At 35.6% G+C, this 21,970-nt stretch overlaps 2 protein-coding genes across 3 annotated transcripts; both read left to right on the top strand.

Annotated features, from left to right (window-relative positions):
• Positions 1-998: 998 nt before the first annotated feature.
• Positions 999-9,554, top strand: LOC127813412 (type I inositol polyphosphate 5-phosphatase 2-like). 2 transcript variants are annotated; one of them, XM_052354370.1, is made up of 11 exons: positions 999-2,008; positions 2,119-2,224; positions 2,307-2,399; positions 2,643-2,730; positions 2,831-2,935; positions 4,612-5,437; positions 5,837-6,021; positions 7,196-7,304; positions 7,914-8,062; positions 8,531-8,751; positions 9,139-9,554. In XM_052354370.1, the coding sequence occupies exons 1-10, from the start codon at positions 1,979-1,981 to the stop codon at positions 8,712-8,714; spliced, it is 1,875 nt and encodes a 624-aa protein (XP_052210330.1). In that variant the 5' UTR covers positions 999-1,978; the 3' UTR covers positions 8,715-8,751; positions 9,139-9,554. The 2 variants fall into 2 exon arrangements, with proteins under 2 accessions (XP_052210330.1, XP_052210332.1); XM_052354372.1 differs by lacking the exons at positions 999-2,008; positions 2,119-2,224 and having other exon boundaries at positions 2,307-2,415.
• A 209-nt stretch (positions 9,555-9,763) lies between these two features.
• On the top strand, positions 9,764-13,232 carry LOC127813413 (peroxidase 20). Its single transcript, XM_052354373.1, has 4 exons — positions 9,764-11,344; positions 11,504-11,695; positions 11,944-12,109; positions 12,390-13,232. The coding sequence occupies exons 1-4, from the start codon at positions 11,114-11,116 to the stop codon at positions 12,839-12,841; spliced, it is 1,041 nt and encodes a 346-aa protein (XP_052210333.1). The 5' UTR covers positions 9,764-11,113; the 3' UTR covers positions 12,842-13,232.
• The last annotated feature ends 8,738 nt before the right edge of the window (positions 13,233-21,970 follow it).

The raw sequence follows: 21,970 nt of genomic DNA, 5'->3' as shown, positions 1-21,970 counted from the left end.
AAACCCATCAGGGTAAGTTGTTCCGGTTCTTCCTATCACTCGATGCGGGATATTACAGCTTTCCTCAAAAAATAAGATAAACTATTACTTGAGCTATCTTCTTATCAGACTTTATATAATTGTATTTGAACATTTTTTTAAATCTATCAATTCCGAACTGAATCCTATGATAGGTTTATACTTACTCGATCTTACCATCATCGCCTTGGACTTATTGGGTATCATACCCCAACAGTCACCTTCTGGCGACTGTCCGTTATTGACTAGTTTTTTTTCTTGTAGCAACAAACACATATGGCACGTTCTTATTGGCCCGGTCAATGTGGGTCCCACATTTGACCGCACATATAATTTACTTGTAATGCTCGTTGGAGTTAGGTATGTGATGGTTATAAACTTAATAATTAAGAAACACAATAAATTCAAAATTGAAAGTTCAAGGGGGTTAATAGGTCTTTTTTTTAAGTTCAAGAGACAAAATGGTTAAACAAAAAAAGTTGAGGGGTTGGGTTTCTCTTTAGCCATTTTTAATTTATTTACTCGCAATTACTTTTTAACACCCGAAATATAGTGTCAAAAGTATTGAAAATGTTAATTATTAGCAAAAATTAAGCACTGAAAATGTTAGTAGCTATATATGTCGTATTTTATTGTATTACAGAAGAGAATTTTTCAGTTCAATATATTAAGCAATATTTAAATTTCTGTGATTCTTCCTCAAGCAAGAATACTGTAGCCGCGTTTAGTATTGGGGTTGCTTTGCATCACCTTTTCATGGAAACAGCTAGGAAATAGAGGCGTCCAGGAGGATTTCTTCGAGAGGGAAATCCTACTCGGTTCCCTCTTTGATTTTGCAACTGTTTTTCCATGGTTGTGATTCCAATTTGACCTCCAAGTTGCGGGTCCTCTCTCTCTCTCTCTCTAGATATATATATATATATATATATTATAATAGCGTATGATATGCATGCAGATACCGTCCAACTAATAGGTCTGAACTCTTGTTTGTTATTAATCATTCAGTGTTGACCTAAGCTGAGATGGGAAATACAGTGTCAGTCTGCCTTACATTGTTTAATTTGAATCATGCTACAATTCTGGCTCTTCCTACGACGTTGAATCTTCGCAAAATTGTGGCTGCGATAGTTCGAGCATTTGTTTAAGTGACCCAGTTCGTTAGGCGGTGATTTTCTTAATGCTTCCTAAATCTTAAAATAGTGTGTTGGGGTTTGGCCTTTTCGTTATTGTAGCCAGGGATTTCTAAATTCGTGTTATAGATTTGTTCGGCTTGATCGCATCCGGCCAGCTAATTGCAATTAATGGGTCATGTTGATATTTTGAGCTTTAACTATTCTGCCAATTAATAATCATCCATCTCTAATTACGCACTTGCTGTTTTCAAATCCTTGTGGATATTTGCTTCTGGGTGATGCAATTTGTGGGTTGGTGTCCGAGTTTGATTCGTGCAATTTCAGGTTTAGTTGCCTGTTTTTCTTTTTTTTTCCCCCCAAATCCAATTAGAAATATTTATTTGGCTGTTTGTGTCGTTATTTGGTTCTTCTCACCCACTACCTCGCGGAAAGTTACGTTTTCTGCTTGAATTGATTTTAGAACACCAACAGATTTGTCATAGTTGAAAGCGACATTGTAATTTTGTACGACTTTTTGTTTGGGTTTTTTAATGAATTTTTCAACCATTTGGCATTTGTTTTCCAAGTTGAGGTTGTGGATGATTTTTTTTTTTCAAAGGCTGACTCTTGCAGTCCTTTGTGTTTGGTGCGAGCGTGAATCTTCTTTGCATTTGGCCCATAGATATCTTCTTTTATAAGGACCCTTCAATAATCTCTTTTTATTTAACATACTATCCCCTTGCTACAAAGAAGAGTGCCGTGGCCAAATATTTATTATTTGCCTGTGTGATTGCCTTGCATAATTAGGACAACCCTCTCTGTTTTGTTGCTTATTTGATTGAGGGACAATGAAAACAAGGAGAGGAAGGCGCCCTGAGGTGTGCTTGGTTTTCCTCTGTGCTACCACTTGATTTATTTTCTTCTTATTTTTGTCGGTCTGAAGTTGAATTTTTGGTAGTTGACTACTGTTTATGATGGATTTCTGCAGCCCTTTTGGCCTTCCCTTGTGATGAAGAAATGGCTGAATATCAAGCCCAAGGTTTATGATTTTAGTGAAGATGAAGTTGATACCGAACCTGAGAGTGAAGATGATGGTATGGACCTTATAAATTAACCACGACTCCTCTCTTCTTGCTCTTTCTGTTTTTGATCAGTTCTCCTTTTGCATCTGTCCAGCATACTCTCTTAAAGATGAAAGAGTGCACCCGGCTGACGATCATACCTGTAGAATTCAGGGGAATCAATCTGTATCAGCCAGTCAAACTTCAGGCAACGCATAATTCCTGTTTAGTTCTCTGTCTAGTAGGCTAATACATAGAGATACTGGCATTTTGATATTAGTAAAGCAATAATGAATCCATTCTGATTCATTTCATGTTCCACACCATCTAGCTTTTATAAAGGAAGAGATTCAAACATTTGTAAAAATATGCGGACCAGCTGAATCAATATGAAATATGCACTTGTTGCTTCAGTGGCCACAGAATCCTGAAACTTTAACCTTTTCTACAGGAACACCTTCAAAGGGCTATGAGTCACGACACAGGAGAGGAAAATCAGAAACTCTGCGTCTTCAATACATTAACATGAAGGACGTAAGGTTGGGTCTTCTCTCTTTGGGAATTCTTATTTTTCTTTCTTTCTTCTTCTTCTTCTTCTTCTTTTTCCGTTGAGATCATTTGGCACCTCTTATTTTATAGGGTGACAGTTGGCACTTGGAATGTTGCTGGGAGACTTCCATATGACAATCTTGTGATTGATGAATGGCTTTGCATAAAGGAACCAGCAGACATTTACATTCTTGGGTGAGTGTTTCCTCATGTTGCCAAGGTTATTCGAGTTTAAACTTCCCGCCTACCTGTCCATTTAGAAAGAAAAAGAAGATGAAATTTTCATAGCAATATTAAATATTCTGTTTTTAAGAAATACATGAAGGTATTGAACAATTCTGCAAAAGTAATCTCAGCCAAAAAAAAACTGCAAAAGTAAGAATTCTGAAAGGCTTCTCTGTGGAGAAAGAAAAAAAGAATTGATTTCTCCATAAGAATATTAAATACTGTGCTTTTTAGAAAATTTTCATTTAATGGGCTCACGGAGTTTTTGTGTTAGGAACTGAATGCAAATTCCTGGTTAATTTCTTTCTTGTACTGAATGATAATAAGCAAATATATACAGAACATTTTTTGTGCCTCACAAAATTTGCCCAGCATATTTAAGGGGTTTATAATGTCAGGAAACCATTTTATTTTTGTTATCATTCAAAATGGTTTCCTTTTGTCCATCATTTAGCATTTTCTGCAAAAATGTGGTGATTTTTGGGTGCACAGTAACTTATCAACAACAAAAACAACTGGTAAGCCTTAATCTCACCAGCTGGGGCATAACTTATCAAAAAATAAAATAAAATAAATGGAAATTCAGGATTTACGAAACAACTTAATGGCTGCTTGCCCAATGTGTGGTTTACTATAAGTCTGGAATTGTATGTGAGTTAGAACACACTTTATTTGGTTTGAAGAACAATTTTAAGGGTATTGAATGGAGCCTTGAGATAAGAGACCCTCAAGCATAATTGTCATGCAGTTTTGGTTTCTTTTTGTCTTTTTTGCATATATAAACTTATACATATCTAATATTAATTTCAATACTTTGTCTTTTCATTGCATCTGAGGAATTAGACAAACCTGGAGAAAATCTTATACGATGTTACTTGTCATCGCACTTGCGATGGCAAAATATATGAGGGTGCGTTTGAAATTTTATTCTTCCATTTATACATAGATTAAGGTCCACTGCGACATAGTGATGGTATTGTAACAAAAAGAATATACATTTATTAATAGTATTGTGAACTCAAAAAAGAAATCTGTCAGAATAACTAAAAAGTCATAGACATAAATAAACAAAAAATTTATATCATTTCATGCTGTACTGAAACTGGTCATACTTGATCCTTACAGTAATAGATTGTTGGATACAGTTTAGAAAAGAAATGGTCCTAAACATCTGAAAGTTGAATTTGTTTAAGCAAGTTACAACTTGGTGTTTTTCATGTTTCAACACAATGGAGATGAGACAGCCACATTAGAGGAAGCAGCACGACTTATGCTCAAAAGTTAATCTTTGCTTAAGCTTCCTAAGGATTTCAAATCTTAAAGATAGGATCACGCAACTGAAACTACTGACTGTTCTATAGTACTACAAATATACCTATGAATTCATTATTTTTCCTGTGATTTATGCATCTCACTTGGGTAGTTGCTCAAGTAATTTACCCCTTTTTCCCTTAAAAGAATTGGTCACCTGATGTCACAAGGATGCTGGTTATTAACAGATGTGAATTACTGTTCGTATCATTTGCTACTTCTTAGTGTCAGTCTGTCGTCTTTCACCTTAGGTTTCACTGTGAATATTACTCTCTTGTCAAAGTACTTGCTTGTTGAAGATCTTAATATATTTGGTATGCGTTGGCCTTCTGCAGCTTCCAAGAGGTGGTCCCCTTAAATGCTGGAAATGTACTGGGAGCAGAGACTAGGAGGCCAATTGTAATGTGGGAATCAATTATCCGTAGAACATTGAATAGATCTTCAGAACCTGAGACCAAACACAAATGTTACAGTGCCCCACCCTCTCCTGTATTAAGGACTTCTTCTGCTTCTGATATTCTTGCTGATGAGATTGATGATCCTGTATTTGGGATATTGGATGAGGTGGGTTCAGGAACTACTAATGTTGATGATTCCAAAATACGCGAACTAAATGGAACTATTGGTACAGGAAAGAAGCTGCATTTGAAGAGATTATATGGCATTGATTGTGATAGCAGATTGGACTGGCCTGAACAATCATTGGACACATCTCAAGTTCTTTCTTCTAGCTTCAAACTACGGAGAGTATTCAGCAGTTCCGGACGAGTTGGCTCTGATTGGTTAGAGAATCCTCCATGTGCCAGCCCTCAAAATATTGCATCGCATGGATTGAAAAGATCACATCATAGCTCGGGAAACCTTGGGTTGATATGGATGGATCAACATGAGAAACCTGATAATCCTGATTCTCTCTTTGATATCTCTGATCAATCTTCTGAAGAGGAAGAGGATTCCTTTCCAGAAATATTAGAAATGGAACGAGAAAATTTCCATTTAAAAAGCAGAGAGAAGTCCCGTCCTAAGTATGTCCGGATTGTCAGCAAGCAGATGGTAGGGATATATGTATCAATTTGGGTGCGCAGAAGGTTAAGGAGACGTATAAATAATTTGAAAGTCTCTCCAGTTGGAGTTGGGCTTATGGGCTACATGGGCAACAAGGTATAACTTTCTATTCATTCTAGAATGACTAATATAATCCACCAAGCTTCCTATAATGATAGAGAGATTATGAAAGTAGAACTTTACATTCTTTTTTTATATAACTTGAGGACCCACACATATTTTAATTTGTGCTATGAATAAATTTTCCGGCATAAGTGCTACAAGTTACTACTGTTTTATTTTATCAACACTGTTGAGAGGTTCCCAATAATTATGCTTCTTTATTTTACTAGCAATGGCAAGACATTTCTGACACTTAAGTTGCATTTATTTTTGCCATTCAAGTACTTTTCCCTATTTTGATTTCTTGCAGTTTATCTGATCATGGTGGCATACATGCACAAAATTTTATTGACGTGAACTGGATATCAACCTGATTAATTGTCACTGATACAGGGTTCTATTTCTATTAGCATGACTCTTTATCAAACTCGGCTTTGCTTTGTCTGTTCTCATTTGACCTCTGGGCAAAAGGTCGGGGATGAACAGAAGCGTAACTCTGATGTGCACGAGATATTAAGACGCACTCATTTCTCATCTGTCCTTGATAGTGATCATCCACAGACAATTCCAGCTCATGAGTAAGCATGTTCAGCATAACCATATACCTAGTTTGCTTCTATGAGCTGAGGTTTTATTTTTAAATTTTGTGGGTTCAGAATTTGAACTGGTTGCATCTGTTTGTATCTCTATAATTTGATTTATTTTAATTTAGTGACAGAGAAAATTTATTGATTCAAATTTTTTTGTTTTGTTGCTGGCAGAGGCTTGAAATCATAGATGTACAACTTGGTTCTACAGAAAAAACAAAAAGGAACAAGAAAAGTTTGATAACCATCATTTTCATTTGAAAAAACTATAAAGTAACTTTTTATTTGTCTCCTGAAACTGGTCTCTTTTCAACAAAATTTTACAAAATCAGTTTAACATCTATGTTCTTTGAGCTGTTTCTGGATAAAATAAATAAATAAAGTTCTCAAATTGCAACAAACAAAGACTACAGATTTCTTGTCAACTAGATTCAAAATAGAATGTGTCACTGAAAGAGGATACGCTCCATTTTGTTTGTTCTCTTTTTCATATTTCTTGGGTGAGATTTGCTTTATAAATTGTTTACAGGATTTTTCTTTTTCTTGTTCAGGTTCACCCCTCCAGGGGCTTTTGTTAGTGGAATTTACCTCTCCAAATATATATATATACATACATACATACATACACACATACACATAAAACAACAATCACAAGCCTTAATCCTATTAGGTGGGGTCTGGGACATGAATACGAAATGTCCAATATTGATGGCCATATCCTCTGTTAGGCTATTATATCCTGGCATCTCGAGGGGTTTTCTAACAAGTTTTCTTTAGTCTTCCTCTCTCTTTTTTGCTACAAATTTTCTCCATTTCATCCACTCTCTTCACAAATGTTTTTTTTTTGTCCACATGTTCAAACAACCATAATCCTAAATCCCTCATCTAGGAGCCAACAAAAGAATTATATACTCTTGTTTCTGTTTGTTTAGGCTAGAAAAAAATGCTACAATGGGATTCGTTTTATTACCTTGACTTAAGGAAATTAAAGTTCTACTTTATCATGTGCTAAAGATTTCCACTTTGTAAATTAACAAATTGGAGATAAGAATGAAAGAAATATGGTCCTCTAGGAGCTAGCTACAGAACTATATACTTTTGTTTCTGTTCGTATTTTTAAAATTTGTGGCAAACATGAATTTGTGATTGAGTCCTTTGTGAACAGCAAGATATTCTGGTTTGGGGATTTGAATTATCGTCTCAATATGTTGGACACTGAAGTAAGAGAGCTTGTGGCCAAGAAAAAATGGGATGAACTTCTGAACAGTGATCAGGTGAGTGAAGCTCATGCCAATTAATATTTGTTTTTGCCTGAAAAAAATGCTTCCATAGAGTATAAGAATGTCTCTTTGCGGAAGTTGGGGGAGGATGGCCATTATACACAGCCTTACCCTTGTTTTACAAAAAGGTTGTTTCCACAAGCCAAATCTGTGACCTTCTAGTCATAAAGGAGCAATGTGACTGTTGCTATCAAGGCTTACCTTCAAATATTGGATTTTGCCCTATTGGTGAAGAAGTTTTCATCATTTGAAATATTAATGAACTAATAAAATATTAATCTGATCTAAACCCTAGGGATGTGATTCAGTCCCGATTTATATGATTGTGCTATGAACAGCTATTCTGAAGATCCCGAAGGAGAAAACTCACTTTCAATATTCGAACTTTTCCTCTTTGAAATAAACTACAAGAGGATATTTTAGTTGGATGATCTACGTATATCAACTAAAGTTATTCAAGGTTCTTTTTGTTCATAAATCACATATTATGTGTGGAGCTAATGGATATAATGTCCTTTGATGATCATTGTTATCTAGATCGACCAATACATGCACATACTGAAAATTGAGTACTGATGAAGTGAAATGCATTGGATATGACAGTTGAGCATAGAACTCCACAGTGGGCATGTGTTTGATGGATGGAAGGAGGGGCCAATTACCTTCCCACCTACTTACAAGTATGAAATCAACTCAGACAGATACGTTGGTGAAAATCCAAAAGAAGGGGAGAAGAAGAGATCCCCAGCATGGTAAGTATGAATTTTTTGGACTTGACAAGATTAGGAATATTGGAACTGAGAAAAGGAAAAAAGAAAATGATATGCATTAATTGGGAAGTGTTATATCTCCTTTTTGTTCCAAGCATCAAAATATCATTTTAGGGTTTCCTTGTCACCTTTTCCTCTGTCTGATTAATAGTTGAGCTATCATTTTACCCAGGTTTGCATGTGCACCAATGACCTGACATGCAAAGAGTCAAGCCCTAAGAAATTTTTTGTTCTAATTCAGATGCTGTAGAACTTAACTTGATTTTGAACAAAAGTTGACTAGTATTTGCAAAGTGGAGTTCTCTTCCCCAACATATTATTATTATTTTGATATAGGTTTCACTTGAGTTCTCGTCATATATTACAAACATGAATAAATGAACAAGTTCTTATGACATAAAGCCCTAGCCTGGAAGGTGATTAATATTTCCTTACTTGGACACTATGCAGGTGTGATCGCATACTATGGCTGGGAAAAGGCATAAAACAGCTTTCTTACCAGCGAGCAGAGATAAAGCTTTCAGATCATCGGCCCATCAGTTCAGTTTTCCTGGTTGATGTTGAAGTTTTTGACCACAGGAAGCTCCAAAGGGCTCTTAATGTCACAACTGCCACATCCCATGATTTTCCTTGATGAAGAGGGAGAATTATAACACTTTAGCATATGGCAGGTAATCTAGCTATTATAATAATGAGAGCATACATTTCTTGTTTTCCGTTCTGCAGCATCCAGTAAAACTTTATAGATCCACCAAAATATACAAAGTAAAATTGGATAGAAGAAATTGAATCAATGTTTATTTTACTTTTGAAACTGAAGATATCATCATAATGCAAAAGTCATCTAGCCCTGGTTAACATTGCAGTACTCTAAATTTTGAGATCATTAACTCCCAGAGAAAACAAATCATTAGAAGGGTCTCGTCAGTTAGATTCATCTTTAATTGGTGACGTAGTATTCATATAGCAGACCCTAAATAGTGAGGTAAAACTTGATAGGTTAGTTAGATTCATCTTTCTCCCTCCCTGTTTCAATCTCTTCTATACATTCTTTTCAGGCAGGACATACAGTTCAAGCATGGGAATGCAGGAGTTTTGACAGGTCATGGAGATTTCAACCAAAGAAAAGTGTGGTTTCATGCTTCTGCTGGTCTTTAGCCTGAAGACAGCATGGAAATTCCCACATTTTCAATACACTAGTCAGTACATAATCGTCAACCAAGTGTAACTACTAATTACTCAGAATAAGCTTTTTTTCTTTTAACAAAAATATCTTTTGAGTTCGAGTGAGATTTGTGAGATGAAATTGTTTCAACACTGAATAATGATTGAAGCTCATGGCTCATAGGTGTTGTGAAGGTATCTGTAGCAGTACAAGTGAACCATTGTGCTTTTTACTAGAGTACTCTTTTTGATTAATCCGAACTAGGGTCTGTAAATATAACATAGTGCAACTCTGTTTTTCTGTTTTTGATGGTCCTTGTGGTTGTGGGTCTTGTTTTCTTTCCTTTTAACACTATAAAAAGAAGAATTGGTTCAGGCTGTGATTGTTGATGCTTTTGGAAAATATTGTCATTTTTATTTATAATCATATTGAGCTTTATAATTCATATTATATCTAAGAATTTTCTATGAAGTTTTTCTTAGGTGGCATCTAACTCTTCACTTGTCCCATTTCCTTCGTTCTCCAACAATCTTCACTGCTCTTCATCTCAAATGAAGAGATCATTTTAATTGTATTTCATAATTTTAATATCTTATTTTCAATAAAAGTCGGTTAGGCTTTACCATGAATAATTTCATTTGTAATTCTATCTTTTGTTATATGATCATATATGTATTATAATATCTTTTATCTAGCTGATGACTTATAAAAATAACATTGTCCATTCATTCTGTAAAATCTTTTATTCAAAAACAAATTATATAAATAATAGTTTCCTTAACTTGAAGAGCATATATTCCTCTGTTGGTCAATGCTGCACTCAAAAATTAAGTTTCGAAAACTACAACATTCAAGCACACTCAGCTTGCGATAACAAGAAATTGTTGTCTAACAAGCTTTCCAATCCTTCTCCAAGGATTTCTGGTATCTCAAATTAAGGCCCTTCTAAGTAAAGAGCTAACGTGAACTTATCTAATAAATTATCCACACATTCTAATTAAACTGTCTAGACTACTAATATTTTCAATATCAACTTCTGGATTTTGATGCCCTGCCCCATTAGGTTTTTGCTTTGCTTGCTTGTTAGTGGTACTTTAGGTAACTTAAACCATTAGTCCTAGAGGTAATTTTGGCAATCATAAAGCATCTATCTATCTCAAAGTTCCTGAAACAGCTATTCTCAACCTCCTAGTTAGTTTATCTATAGTTAGTTATCTCAGAGCATATCTATTTACTAGTACGAGTACTTGAAATAAATAAGAGTATTAATATAAGAGAAGGTACAGTTAATTCATATTTAATTCGTTATTATTCTTACGAATAAAGTCACTTAATTTTACAAATTTATGGGTGTCCCTTGTAACTATTAATTAGAAGCTTCACAAGCATTAGTGTAATTTAACCCATTATTGGTTACCCAAGGGAACTCAATTTATAGCATTAGTACTGACCTCACCATATAGAACAGGTTTTCTATGCACGGCAACATGGAATTAATTAGATTATATTGTCAACTACATACCTATGAGCTTTATTTATTAATTAGTAGGTGCAGCTGCAGGCAACTTCTTGGTAACATTTGCCCTGATAATGTTCATGCAATTAATTTTAACCCAAGCAAACAATTAATTAGATAAGATTAGCTGCATCTGCTTTGATTAAGCGCTCCAGAGGAATAATTGCTTCTTGGATGGTGACAACTGAGTTGGTTTGAATTATAACTAAGAACTAATTGGAATAAACAATATTGATCAGAATGGACAGGTCATCAGTTTTAAATGGGTGATTAACGATTAGTGCAAGCGAATTAAGATCACATGAAGCACTGGCATTATAATTCTAATAGAGATTAATTAGTGTTTTCAGGCATGAAAATTTGTGGGATCTTCCTGCAGCTTTTGGTGCTAGTTGTGATATTCTTTCATGGCATGGTAAGTTCAAGTAGTAGTTATGATGGACCTCTGGTTCTCAACTTCTACAAAGAAACATGCCCCTTGGTTCAACAGATTGTGCGGCGAAATGTTGAAATCGCAGTGCTCAAAGACCCTCGCATGGCTGCATCCCTGCTTCGCCTGCACTTTCATGACTGTTTTGTCACGGTGAATATTTAACTCTCTCTCTCTCTCTCTCTGAACTGGGTTTGCTTTAATTTGCTGTGAACTGATGATGGTAGGCCTCTTAAGTATATGCTGTAGTGATTTGAAAGCTGTGGTTAAGTATAACTTCGCTTCTAAAACATTGTTGAAATGGGCATGCAGGGATGTGACGGTTCCGTCCTACTGGACGACTCCGGCAGCATCGTAAGTGAAAAGCAAGCAGGGCCCAATGTAAACTCGCTGCGAGGATTCGAGATCATCGATCGCATCAAATACATCTTGGAGGAGGCCTGTCCCCAAACCGTTTCCTGCGCTGATATCTTAGCCCTTGCCGCTCGTGATGCTGTTGTCTTGGTACAAAAATCACCTTCGGCTGACTACCATGCACTATAGGGACGCTGTGTTCTATCACTTGGATCATTTCTTCTCAGCTTTTACTTCATTCATTGGACAAAAACAGTTCTCAAATTACTAATTGAATTCATGTCGTATAATCTGAACAATTTTAAGAATAAGAATGTTTGCAAATTAATATGATGATAATTAATTAATGTATGTTAATATTGTTGGTGTTTTTCTTTTTTCTGGAAATAATAATGAAGAGAGGAGGGCCCAGTTGGGATATTTACTTGGGGAGGAGGGACTCTATGAAAGCAGGCTTTAATGGTGCCAACAATTTCTTGCCTGCTCCCAATTCCTCTCTTGAGGCTCTAATTGCCAGTTTCCAGAAGCAAGGCCTTGACGCCTCAGACTTGGTTGCTTTGTCAGGTAAATTACTTGCTTAAATTCTACTTAAGAAATTAAAGGGAAAATAACGAGACACTTAAAAAATTTGACATGAAATTCGGTTTCCAATAAATAATCCACTAGATTTGCAGATTTTAGTAAAAGATCATAAATTCTAAATAACCCAGTTCTTGGACAGACAACAAATTAATTAAACTGTAAATTGTCGCAACATCGTTACACTATCTCTATCAAAACACCCAAAATAACCCAGTTCAAATGTTTATCTGAAGCATATTGAATTGCTGATCATCACGTACAGGAGGCCACACAATGGGGGAGGCGAGATGTTTAAGCTTCAGGCAAAGGATTTACGAGGACAACGCCGACAAGTACGATCATCGTGATCAAGAACAGTTGATATACAGAAGACGAGCAGCAGGCAGAGTCTTTAGGAGAGCTTTACGTTCGATATGCCCGAAATCGGGGCGAGACGAAGCACTGGCGCCTCTGGATTCGATGACACCGGCGAGGTTCGACAACCACTACTTCCATAGCATAATTCGGGGAGAAGGGCTGCTGCATTCTGATAACGTGTTGGTGAGGGAAGATTATGCGGAAGGGGAGATAAGGAAGCATGTGTGGGCTTATGCCAATGATCAAGAGCTCTTCTTTGCTGCCTTTGTGAATTCTATGCTCAAGATGGGCAGCATCAATGTGCTCACTGGAGGCCAGGGAGAGATCAGGAGCAACTGTAGATTTATCAACTCCTAGCTAGCTAGCTTGTTGTGACAACTGGATAGGTAATAAGGTATCATCCATTAGAACTGGCAAGGGCGTCGTTGAGGACTTGAGATTTTTTGTTCCCTGAGGTACTTGGCCTTTGTGTTCTGTGCTCTAAGGGCTTCTTCTCAATTTTAATTACTACAACTAATTAGGAACAAGTTCATCATCAATTAATGTCATGAAGATGACTCTGTTTTTGTCCGGCAAGCATGGTCACTAGAGATGGCAAAATGGGCTTGGCCCAACGGGCTGCACTGGGCTAGGGCCAGCATTTTGCTGGCCCATTTAAGGCCGGGCCGATTTGGCCCGGCCCGCTTGGCCCGACGGGCCAAATGGTGGCAGGCCGGGCTGGCCCGCTAATCTCGCCCTCGCCCTCACCCTCACCCTCACCCTCACCCTCCGTCTCGCCCTCGCCCTCACCCTCGTCTCGCCCCTCGCTCTCGCCCTTGCCCTCGCCCTCGTCTCGCCCTCTGTCTCACCCTCGCCCTCACCCTCGTCTCGCCCTCGCTCGCCACCATCGCCCCTCAGTCGCCCTCGCTCATCCTCGCTCGCCCTCTGTCGCCCGCGCCCCTCGCCCTCTCTCGCTCACTGCCTGCTGCCCGTTTGGCCCGCGGGCCCGTGTAGGGCCGGGCTAGGGCCAGCAATCTGCTGGCCCATTTTTAAGTGGGCCGATTTGGCCCGGCCTGCTTAGCCCGCGAGCCATTTGGTGGCGGACCGGGCCGGGCCGGCCTGGCCCGTTTGCCATCTCTAATGGTCACCAAGACACGCATTGCCGAAGATATGTTACAGACTTTGTTATAAAATTGAATTAAATCATAATCAAATCAATCAACCACATACGTACATAGAATTTACGTGAAAAACTCAAATCAAGAAAAATTACGAATAGAAAGAACAAAATATTATTAACTAAATATTGGTAATACAAAAATGTTATAGGTGCAACTAATTTCAAAGCATTAGACACCTATTTATAGACCTAAAATTATCTATGAATAAATACAAAAAATCATATCCTGATCAGAAGATAATACATGAGAATATTCTTCCAAATAAGATAAATCTCACATAAAATTAAATTTGACATCATAATTACAATCAAATTTAAAATCATAATCACTATCAAATTAAGAGTCTCAATCTTAATCAAATTTGAATTCCGAGTCACAATTGTAACAAGCTCACCTTGACACAAAATTCAAATATGGAATTATGTTGGTCCCTTAGGTAATGGTCACTCAAGAGGGGGGTGAATTGAGTGATTAAAAAAATTACTTATTCAATTATTTATATGATTATTCACTCAATATTAAATTGTATCTATGTTACGACAAATAACAATACATATATGAAAGCAATAAAGAACGAGTAATGAACACGGCAATATATAATGATTCGGTGTATCTCAAACACCTAACCACTCTCCTAAAATCTCAACCACTCTTGGGGTTCCACTAAACCAATCAACGCCAAAGTTTAATTTTGACCAGATCTAGAAAATTGAAACAATCCACACAATAGTTTAACGATTACAAAGATCGTCATCACAGGGACACAAGTAAACCACAAAATCAATATATTACAAGGCAATGGTAAAGTAGATAATCAGTTATACCAGATGAAAAATCTCTTTCAGCGCTTCAACTTCCGACTGCCTTAGGCTCGATGTTGAATGAGCAATGGGGCACACAAGCCTTTCAGATCTTGAATGAAACAGTAAGGGCTTTGAAAATTTTTGTTGACGGCTCTTTGAATGCTTTGAACATGATTAGTGAACCTTCAATCCGAGCTTAAAGTGTTTTTATACTCCTTAGGGCAACATGCTTTCCTTTTAAACTTTTCTACCCGTTAGATTCAAATAATCAACTAATAAGAACATTTAGTCAACTATTGCTAAATCTTTAGTCAACTAATATAAATCAATAGTCGACTTACCTAGATCTTTAGTCAACTAATGAAAAGTCCTCGGCCCAATCAACTAATGTTGTAAGAGAGAAAACATTTATGCAAAGATGCTCTCTGCTTAGTCGACTAATGTTATTAGTCAGTCGACTAATGATCAAAAAATACTGAGAATGAATTTTCTTCATTAAAACATATTTGTAGAATGATTTGAATACATAAACATACTTTATTTGAATTAAAGCCATAAGAAATATTAGGAAATAAAATTGGGGGTTAACAATTTGTACATAATTCAAAATTAGTCTTTTTGTTAATTATTAAAACCCTAAAGTAAATTAAATATGACAAGTTGGCTAAACAAATTATCTAAAATTCTTTTTTCCAACAAAATCACAGAGAATTAATCTCCTAATAAATACCAACCAAAACTACACTACAGAAAATACCATTCAAATCCACACAAAGTTTACTATAGTGGATATCTTTAGTCGTACTTAAAGCATATCCACATATCATCATCAACATATCTTTGTTGATCTTAATAACTCCGTATTTATCAATATAAATCCTCCTTAATAACTCCACCTTCATCTAAATCCATCAGTCAAAATTGTATGCATCTTAACCTGCAATAATGAGAATTAAGATATTTCGATCCAATAATGGAATATCATACTTCAAGATGGCCAATACGAAAATCAAATAACCCTAAATAATGTCAAACGATCGATAAATAAAATTCCAATAGAAAACAAACCAGAATACTAGATCTCGACAACAAATTTGGGCAAAAACAAATCTAAATCTGGATTAGCAAATTGGCTGGTCAAATATGGCCTAATGGGTCAACCCTGGGCTGACCAAATCTAAAACGAGTCTGGACATAGTGGGTCAAATCTAATCAAATCTGGATAAGGATCTAGGTTTGTTGAAACAATGGTCTTCTACAATGGAGAAACCCAATCGACAATGACAGTTGTGTTGACAGACAGCAAACAATAAGGAAGGCCGATGGTCAATAGCAAATGATAGAGTTGGCAAATGGGTTGGGCAGCCTATTAGCCCGCCGGCCCAGCCAGGTACTATAGCAAATGGGCTGACCCGAAGAATGCTAGCCGTGTTAGGCCAGTGATCTGTGGCCCGTGGCCCGACCCACCAAAATAGCCCTCGCCCGACAAGGCCCTTGTAAAATTCTTATTCAAGCATATGATAGGAATAATTTTATAGGCTCAAGCATTTTTTAGGCTTTTGATGGCAAGGAATATGGCAGGAACAATTTCAAATTTTCAAACATGATTCAACCCCACTTGCATTTGATGGCAAGGAATATGGCAAGGAATAATTTCAAAATTTAAACAGCATGATTCAACCCCACTTGCATTTGATGGTAGGGAATATGACAAGGAACCATGGCCTTTGGCAAGGAATATGGATTAATTTTTAAATAATATTTTTTCATATTAATAAATTGTAACTAAAATAGCAATATTGTTTAGGAACTTCCTAGAAAAAATGTTAACGTTTTTTATCATATGAGGCGGTTGAGTAGTTTTATTTTTTTATTAAGTTGATAACTGTCTCTATTAAGTGATTTTTTTATACATAGAAAAAAAAACAACTAAATAACTACCTCAACTATCTTAGACTTAGAGACATCCATAATTAATAAGTGGTTAAGAAACTTTCTAAATAAAAAAAATATATTTTCTTACTTTTTTTGGCTCATAATAATAAAATATTTTTATTAACTATCTAAATTGTTAAAAAGACTAATGAGCATAATTTAAGTTGAAAAGAATTGTTATACGTAGGGAATCATGGGCTTTTGCAGTGATTCTCTTTGAAATTCAAAGTTTGAAATTTCATAGCATGTGATCAATTGTCAAAAGTTTTTTAAACTCCCATGATTATTGATGGCAGGGAATATGGCAAGGATTCAAGGAATCATGGCATCAAATTTTCAATAGTTTTTTAGGCTCCCATGATTCTGATCACTTTAAAATTTAAGATTTGAATTTTCATAATATTTTCTAAGTTCCCATGATTCAAACCCATTTGCATTTGATGGCAGGGAACCATAGGCTTTGGCAGGAATATGGATTAATTTTTAAATAATATTTTTGATATTGATAAATTGTAACTAAAATAGCAATGTTGTTTAGGAACTTCCTGAAAAAATGTCAACTTTTTTTTACCATATGACGCGGTTGAATAGTTTTATTTTTTTTATTAAGCTGATAACTGTCAGTATTAAGTGATTTTTTTATACATAAAAAAAATAACTAGATAACTATCTCAACCATCTTAGACTTAGATACATCTGTAATTAATAAGTGGTTAAGAAATTTTCTAAATAAAAAAAATGTTTTCTTACTTTTTTTGGCTCATAAAAATAAAATATTTTTATTAACCATCTAAATTGTTAAAAAGGCTAATGAACATAATTTAACTTGAAAAGAATTGTTGTACGTAGGGAATCATGGGCTTTTGCAGTGATTCTCTTTGAAATTCAAAGTTTGAATTTTCATAGCATGTGATCAATTGTCAAAAGTTTTTTAAGCTCCCATGATTGTTGATGGCAGGGATTCAGGGAACTATGGCATCAAATTCTCAATAGTTTTCTAGACTCTCATGATTCTGATTACTTTGAAATTCAAAATTTGAATTTTCATTGCAACTCGTGGAAACATTCAAATGTTTGTGTCTATATATAAGCAATTGTTGAAGTTGTTCAATCACAAAAAGTGCTTTCACTATCTTACTCTCTTGCTGATATACTATTTTATAAGTTGTCCTGCTCTATTACTATCTTGCTAATTACTATATACTTTCTAGTGTCTCAATATCTTTGATTGGTTTCTTTACTCTACATTTATAATCATATCTTCCCTTCGTTACTCACTCACTCGCAGAAATGATCCTCGCAGTGCTTCTTCCATGGAGCCCCCTCAAGCTAATACATCTTTTGTAAACCCCCAACCACCTTCTATTTCATCTCCAATGGGACCACCCCCCATGATTTTTTTAACAATTGGAGTGGTAGTTAATGGGCACGGTCACACCCATTATTTACTGAATCAGAAACACAACATCCCGAATCACAAGATCCTAATATGTAAATGCTTGGTAACCCCCCTCCCCCCATCTCTACCAACTGAGCAACCCTCACTTGAGGGTCAGACCTCCTCAAAACAACCAAATGAGGAGTCGTCCAACTCACAACGCAACTCTAAGTGACAAAGAACTAGTAATGTATAGCAGGTGTTTGAGATCATTAATATAATCGAGAATGGTTAAAGAGCTCTATGTAAATTTTGCAAAAAAAACTACTCATGCCAACCAGGGGGTGGGACTGGACACTTGATGAGACATACCTTGAAACATGATGATGGTAGGCTAGACACAACGCAAACACAATTGCAACAAGGTAAGGGTTTGATTTTTCAATATAATAGGAAACTTGATAAATCTAGCTTAATAAAACTAACAATTAAAACTGAATCTCTATTTTGTTTGGGGAGGATGCAATGTTTAAATGGTATTGTAAAAATGCATTACAACCTGTAGTTAGGGGTTTTTTCACAAAAGACTATAAAAAATGAAGAGATGAGGTTATATCTAGAATATTTAGAAAATTTGAAAAATATATTTAATGCATTTAATGGAATGGTGTCATTAACGTCAGATATTTGGTATGATGTTATGACAAATAACCGCTATATGTGCGTCACTATACATTGGATTGATGAAAAATGAAAAATTCAAAAAAGAATAATTGGATTCATAGAATTAGTAGAACAATATAGAGGTAATTTAATTGCAAGTAAAATTTGAGAGACCAATTATAATTACAATATTAGTGATAAAATAATGACAATTTCATTTGATAATGCAAGTAACAATGGGTCTGTCATTGAACAACTAAAACGCGAACTTCCATTAATTTTATATGGACAATTGTTTCATAATAGATATGCATGTCATATTTTAAACTTATGTGTATAGAATGGTCTACAAATATATAATGAGGCAATAGCTAAAATAAGGGGTGTTTTGGCTTTAATTCAAAGTAGTGAATCCCGTTCCCGAGAGTGAAAACAACTTGTTAATACATTTGGCTTACCATATAGAAGATTTCCAACAGATGTTCAAATTAGGTGGAATTCAACTTATTTGTTGTTGCAAAAAACTAAACCATATAAACAACAACTTGAATTATTTTGGAAAAGGGAAATGACAGAAGCATGTCAACTAAGGGATAGTGATTGGGAATAACTAGATGTTATTATATATATATTAGAAACATTTTATAATGCAACAAAAATATTTTCTTGTTGTAAATATCCTACCACACATATTTTTATTCGTGAAATATTTCCTATTATTAGTTGTTTTGCAAAACATAGGGGTTCAAATATATATGGACAATTTATAGCCCCCATAAAAAAAAAATAGAAAATATTGGACTAATATACCACTATTATATCTTATGGCAGTTGTATTAAATCCCACACAAAAAGTGCGAATGTGTTGAATATTTTTTGGAGTTTTACGAAATGACTATAGGGGTTGACACACAAGAAATAAACACAAAAGTTCAAAATTTAATTTATAAAATGTATAATTTATATGAGTCACGTTTTGGTAATAAACCAAGTAGTGAAAATTCTTCTTCAGAAAAGAAGTCTAAGGGATTCTTAAAATAGGGGTGGACCACATATCTTAAATTGAAAAAATCAAAGGGCGGTCCACAAACTTCTAGTAGGTTTAACGAACTTGAATTCTATTTAAATAGGAGATCTTCATTTTTTTATTACCAAATTAATACATTTCATATTTTGTCATGGTGGCGTCAAAATCAACATGCGTATCTTGTGTTGGCTGCCATGGCCTGAGATCTCCTAACCCCCCCTCCTCAGGTGTCCACAGTGCCATTGGAGTCAGTTTTTTTTTGCAGGAAATAGGGTATTCCACCCAAAAAGATCAAGGTTGCAACATACGACATTGGAAATGTATATATACTTTAAGAATTGGTTGGATGTTGAATTTGACGAACAAGAGATAGATTTGTACAATGAATCTAGCGAATCAGAACATAATGATAGTATAGAGCCATCCACAGCATAGTGATATTTCCTCTTAAATGGAATACGCCTCACAATTATGGGTTTGAGCTTTTTTATGTATTTTAATAATCAATTATTTTCTCGTACTTTATTTTTTATTATTTTTTCTTCAAACCATACTAACTTAAGCATTGGAATGCCCTCAGGAGCAATCCCGAGGGCAATTCTTTGCAAGTACTTAGACTATTTGAAAGAATCAAGGAGGTTGGGCAACACTTAAAAATTAGTTTATTTTTTTAATATCATTTAATAACCTATTATTCATTTGCATCTTAATATATGTTTGTTATTAAAGCTATACTAACTTAAACATAGAAGTGTTTTCAGGGGCAACCCTGAGGGTAGTTTTTTGCAGGTATTTTTAGCATATGAAGGAGTTGGGCACCCTTCAAGGAGTGGGATATTGAAAAATACAAAATCGACAATCACTTGTAATTACTTATAAACATATTTTAAAAAAAAAATATTTGTTGCATTTTAGAAAAATATTTAAAAAATATGTTTAAAAAATTAAAAATCAATGGCCCACAGCCCATATATTAAGGGCCACAAGGTCGTGCCAGGTCCTAATTCTCATTGCCCAGTCCCGCCCGCCTTCCTCACTAGCCAAATTCGCCCCGACCCACGAAATGGGTAAGCCAAGTGGGAGGCGTGTCGAATCGGCCTAGCCCGCCCATTTGCCATCTCTAGTAGAGGAGTAAGGCGACAAGGCTAGTCGACGATCGATGGTGGAAGAGAGCAAATCAGCAACAAGAAACACGATGACTGACGATGTTCCAACCAATGAAGAGGCGAATGACGAAGGGCAAACGACCCACTAGGTGGAGGAAGACAACAGGATCTAAAGCGACGATAAGGGTAAAGGCTATCGACGGTGAATACAGGGTTGTCGGAGATGAAGGAGAAGGCGGACATGCGGTGGCGGGGGGGGGGGCTGAAAGTGCTGGGCAACTTGAAACTAGTTGTTGGAGATAATGATAATGATGCAAATCCAACAAATGAGATCTATCAAACGTTGATGGTTTGATCCAACAGCTCTGATACCACTTTGTTACAAAATTGGATTGATAAACAAACCACAATCAAACCAATCAACTACACATGAATACGGAATTTACGTGAAAAACCCAAATTGAGAAAAATCCAAGGCAAAGAGAATAAAATATTACTAACTAAATATTGGTAATATAAAAGTGATATAGCTGCAATTAATTTCAGAGCATTGGACCCTTATTTATAGACCTAAAATCATCTATGAATGAACACAAGAAATCACAATCAGAAGATGACGCATTAGGATATTCCTTTAGATGAGATAAATCTCACATAAAATCGAATTTGATAACATCATAATCGCAGTCAAATTCAAAGTCATAATCACAATCAAATTAGGAGTCTCAATCTCAGTCAAATTTAAATTTCGAGTCACAATTGTAATAAACTCCATATGACAATACACAACATCACCCAAATCACTTCCAGCTGTGTTGAATTGCATTGGTTAAATGCCTTTGAAGTTTGCCTTAATGGATTCATCTATAGACAAAATAATGATTCAATGGGATATATATATATATATATATAGAGAGAGAGAGAGAGAGAGAATTAAGGCTACTAAGGCAAAAATCTCAAGCACGTACAAAATCTTACATCACTTCTATGCTTTTTTAGAAAAGGAAATTTGGTGCCTGAGCTTATCTAAGCACGGTTGGTAATTCAACAATACTTTTAAACGTGACAAAATTTTTAATAGTTGTGATTCTTCTTAAATAAGTTTAGATATATGCATGCAAAAGGGAATTTGAAGACTAATTACCATATTAATAGATACAGTGTCTCAATTCTTTCAGGTATCATTGTATTTATATATAAATGTGGCATTCTCATTATATTTGTAGGCCTTTTACCCCCCTCCCCCCAAGCAAAAAAAAAAACACCCATATTATCCAACAGAGTAACTCATCTCTTTCTCTCTCTCTCTCTCATTCTCTTTCTTTGTGGTAAAGAAAGATAAGGCTTGAAAAAGGTTGATTAATGAACTCTGAAGGGAAATTAGAAGGGAAGAAAAAGAGCTGAGACTTTCAGC

This window comes from Diospyros lotus, chromosome 11, assembly GCF_014633365.1.
Source record: "Diospyros lotus cultivar Yz01 chromosome 11, ASM1463336v1, whole genome shotgun sequence".
In the NCBI taxonomy this organism is placed as follows: Eukaryota; Viridiplantae; Streptophyta; class Magnoliopsida; order Ericales; family Ebenaceae; genus Diospyros; species Diospyros lotus.
Note: the sequence above shows the minus strand (reverse complement) of the source record. Positions and strands in the feature narration are given on the sequence as shown.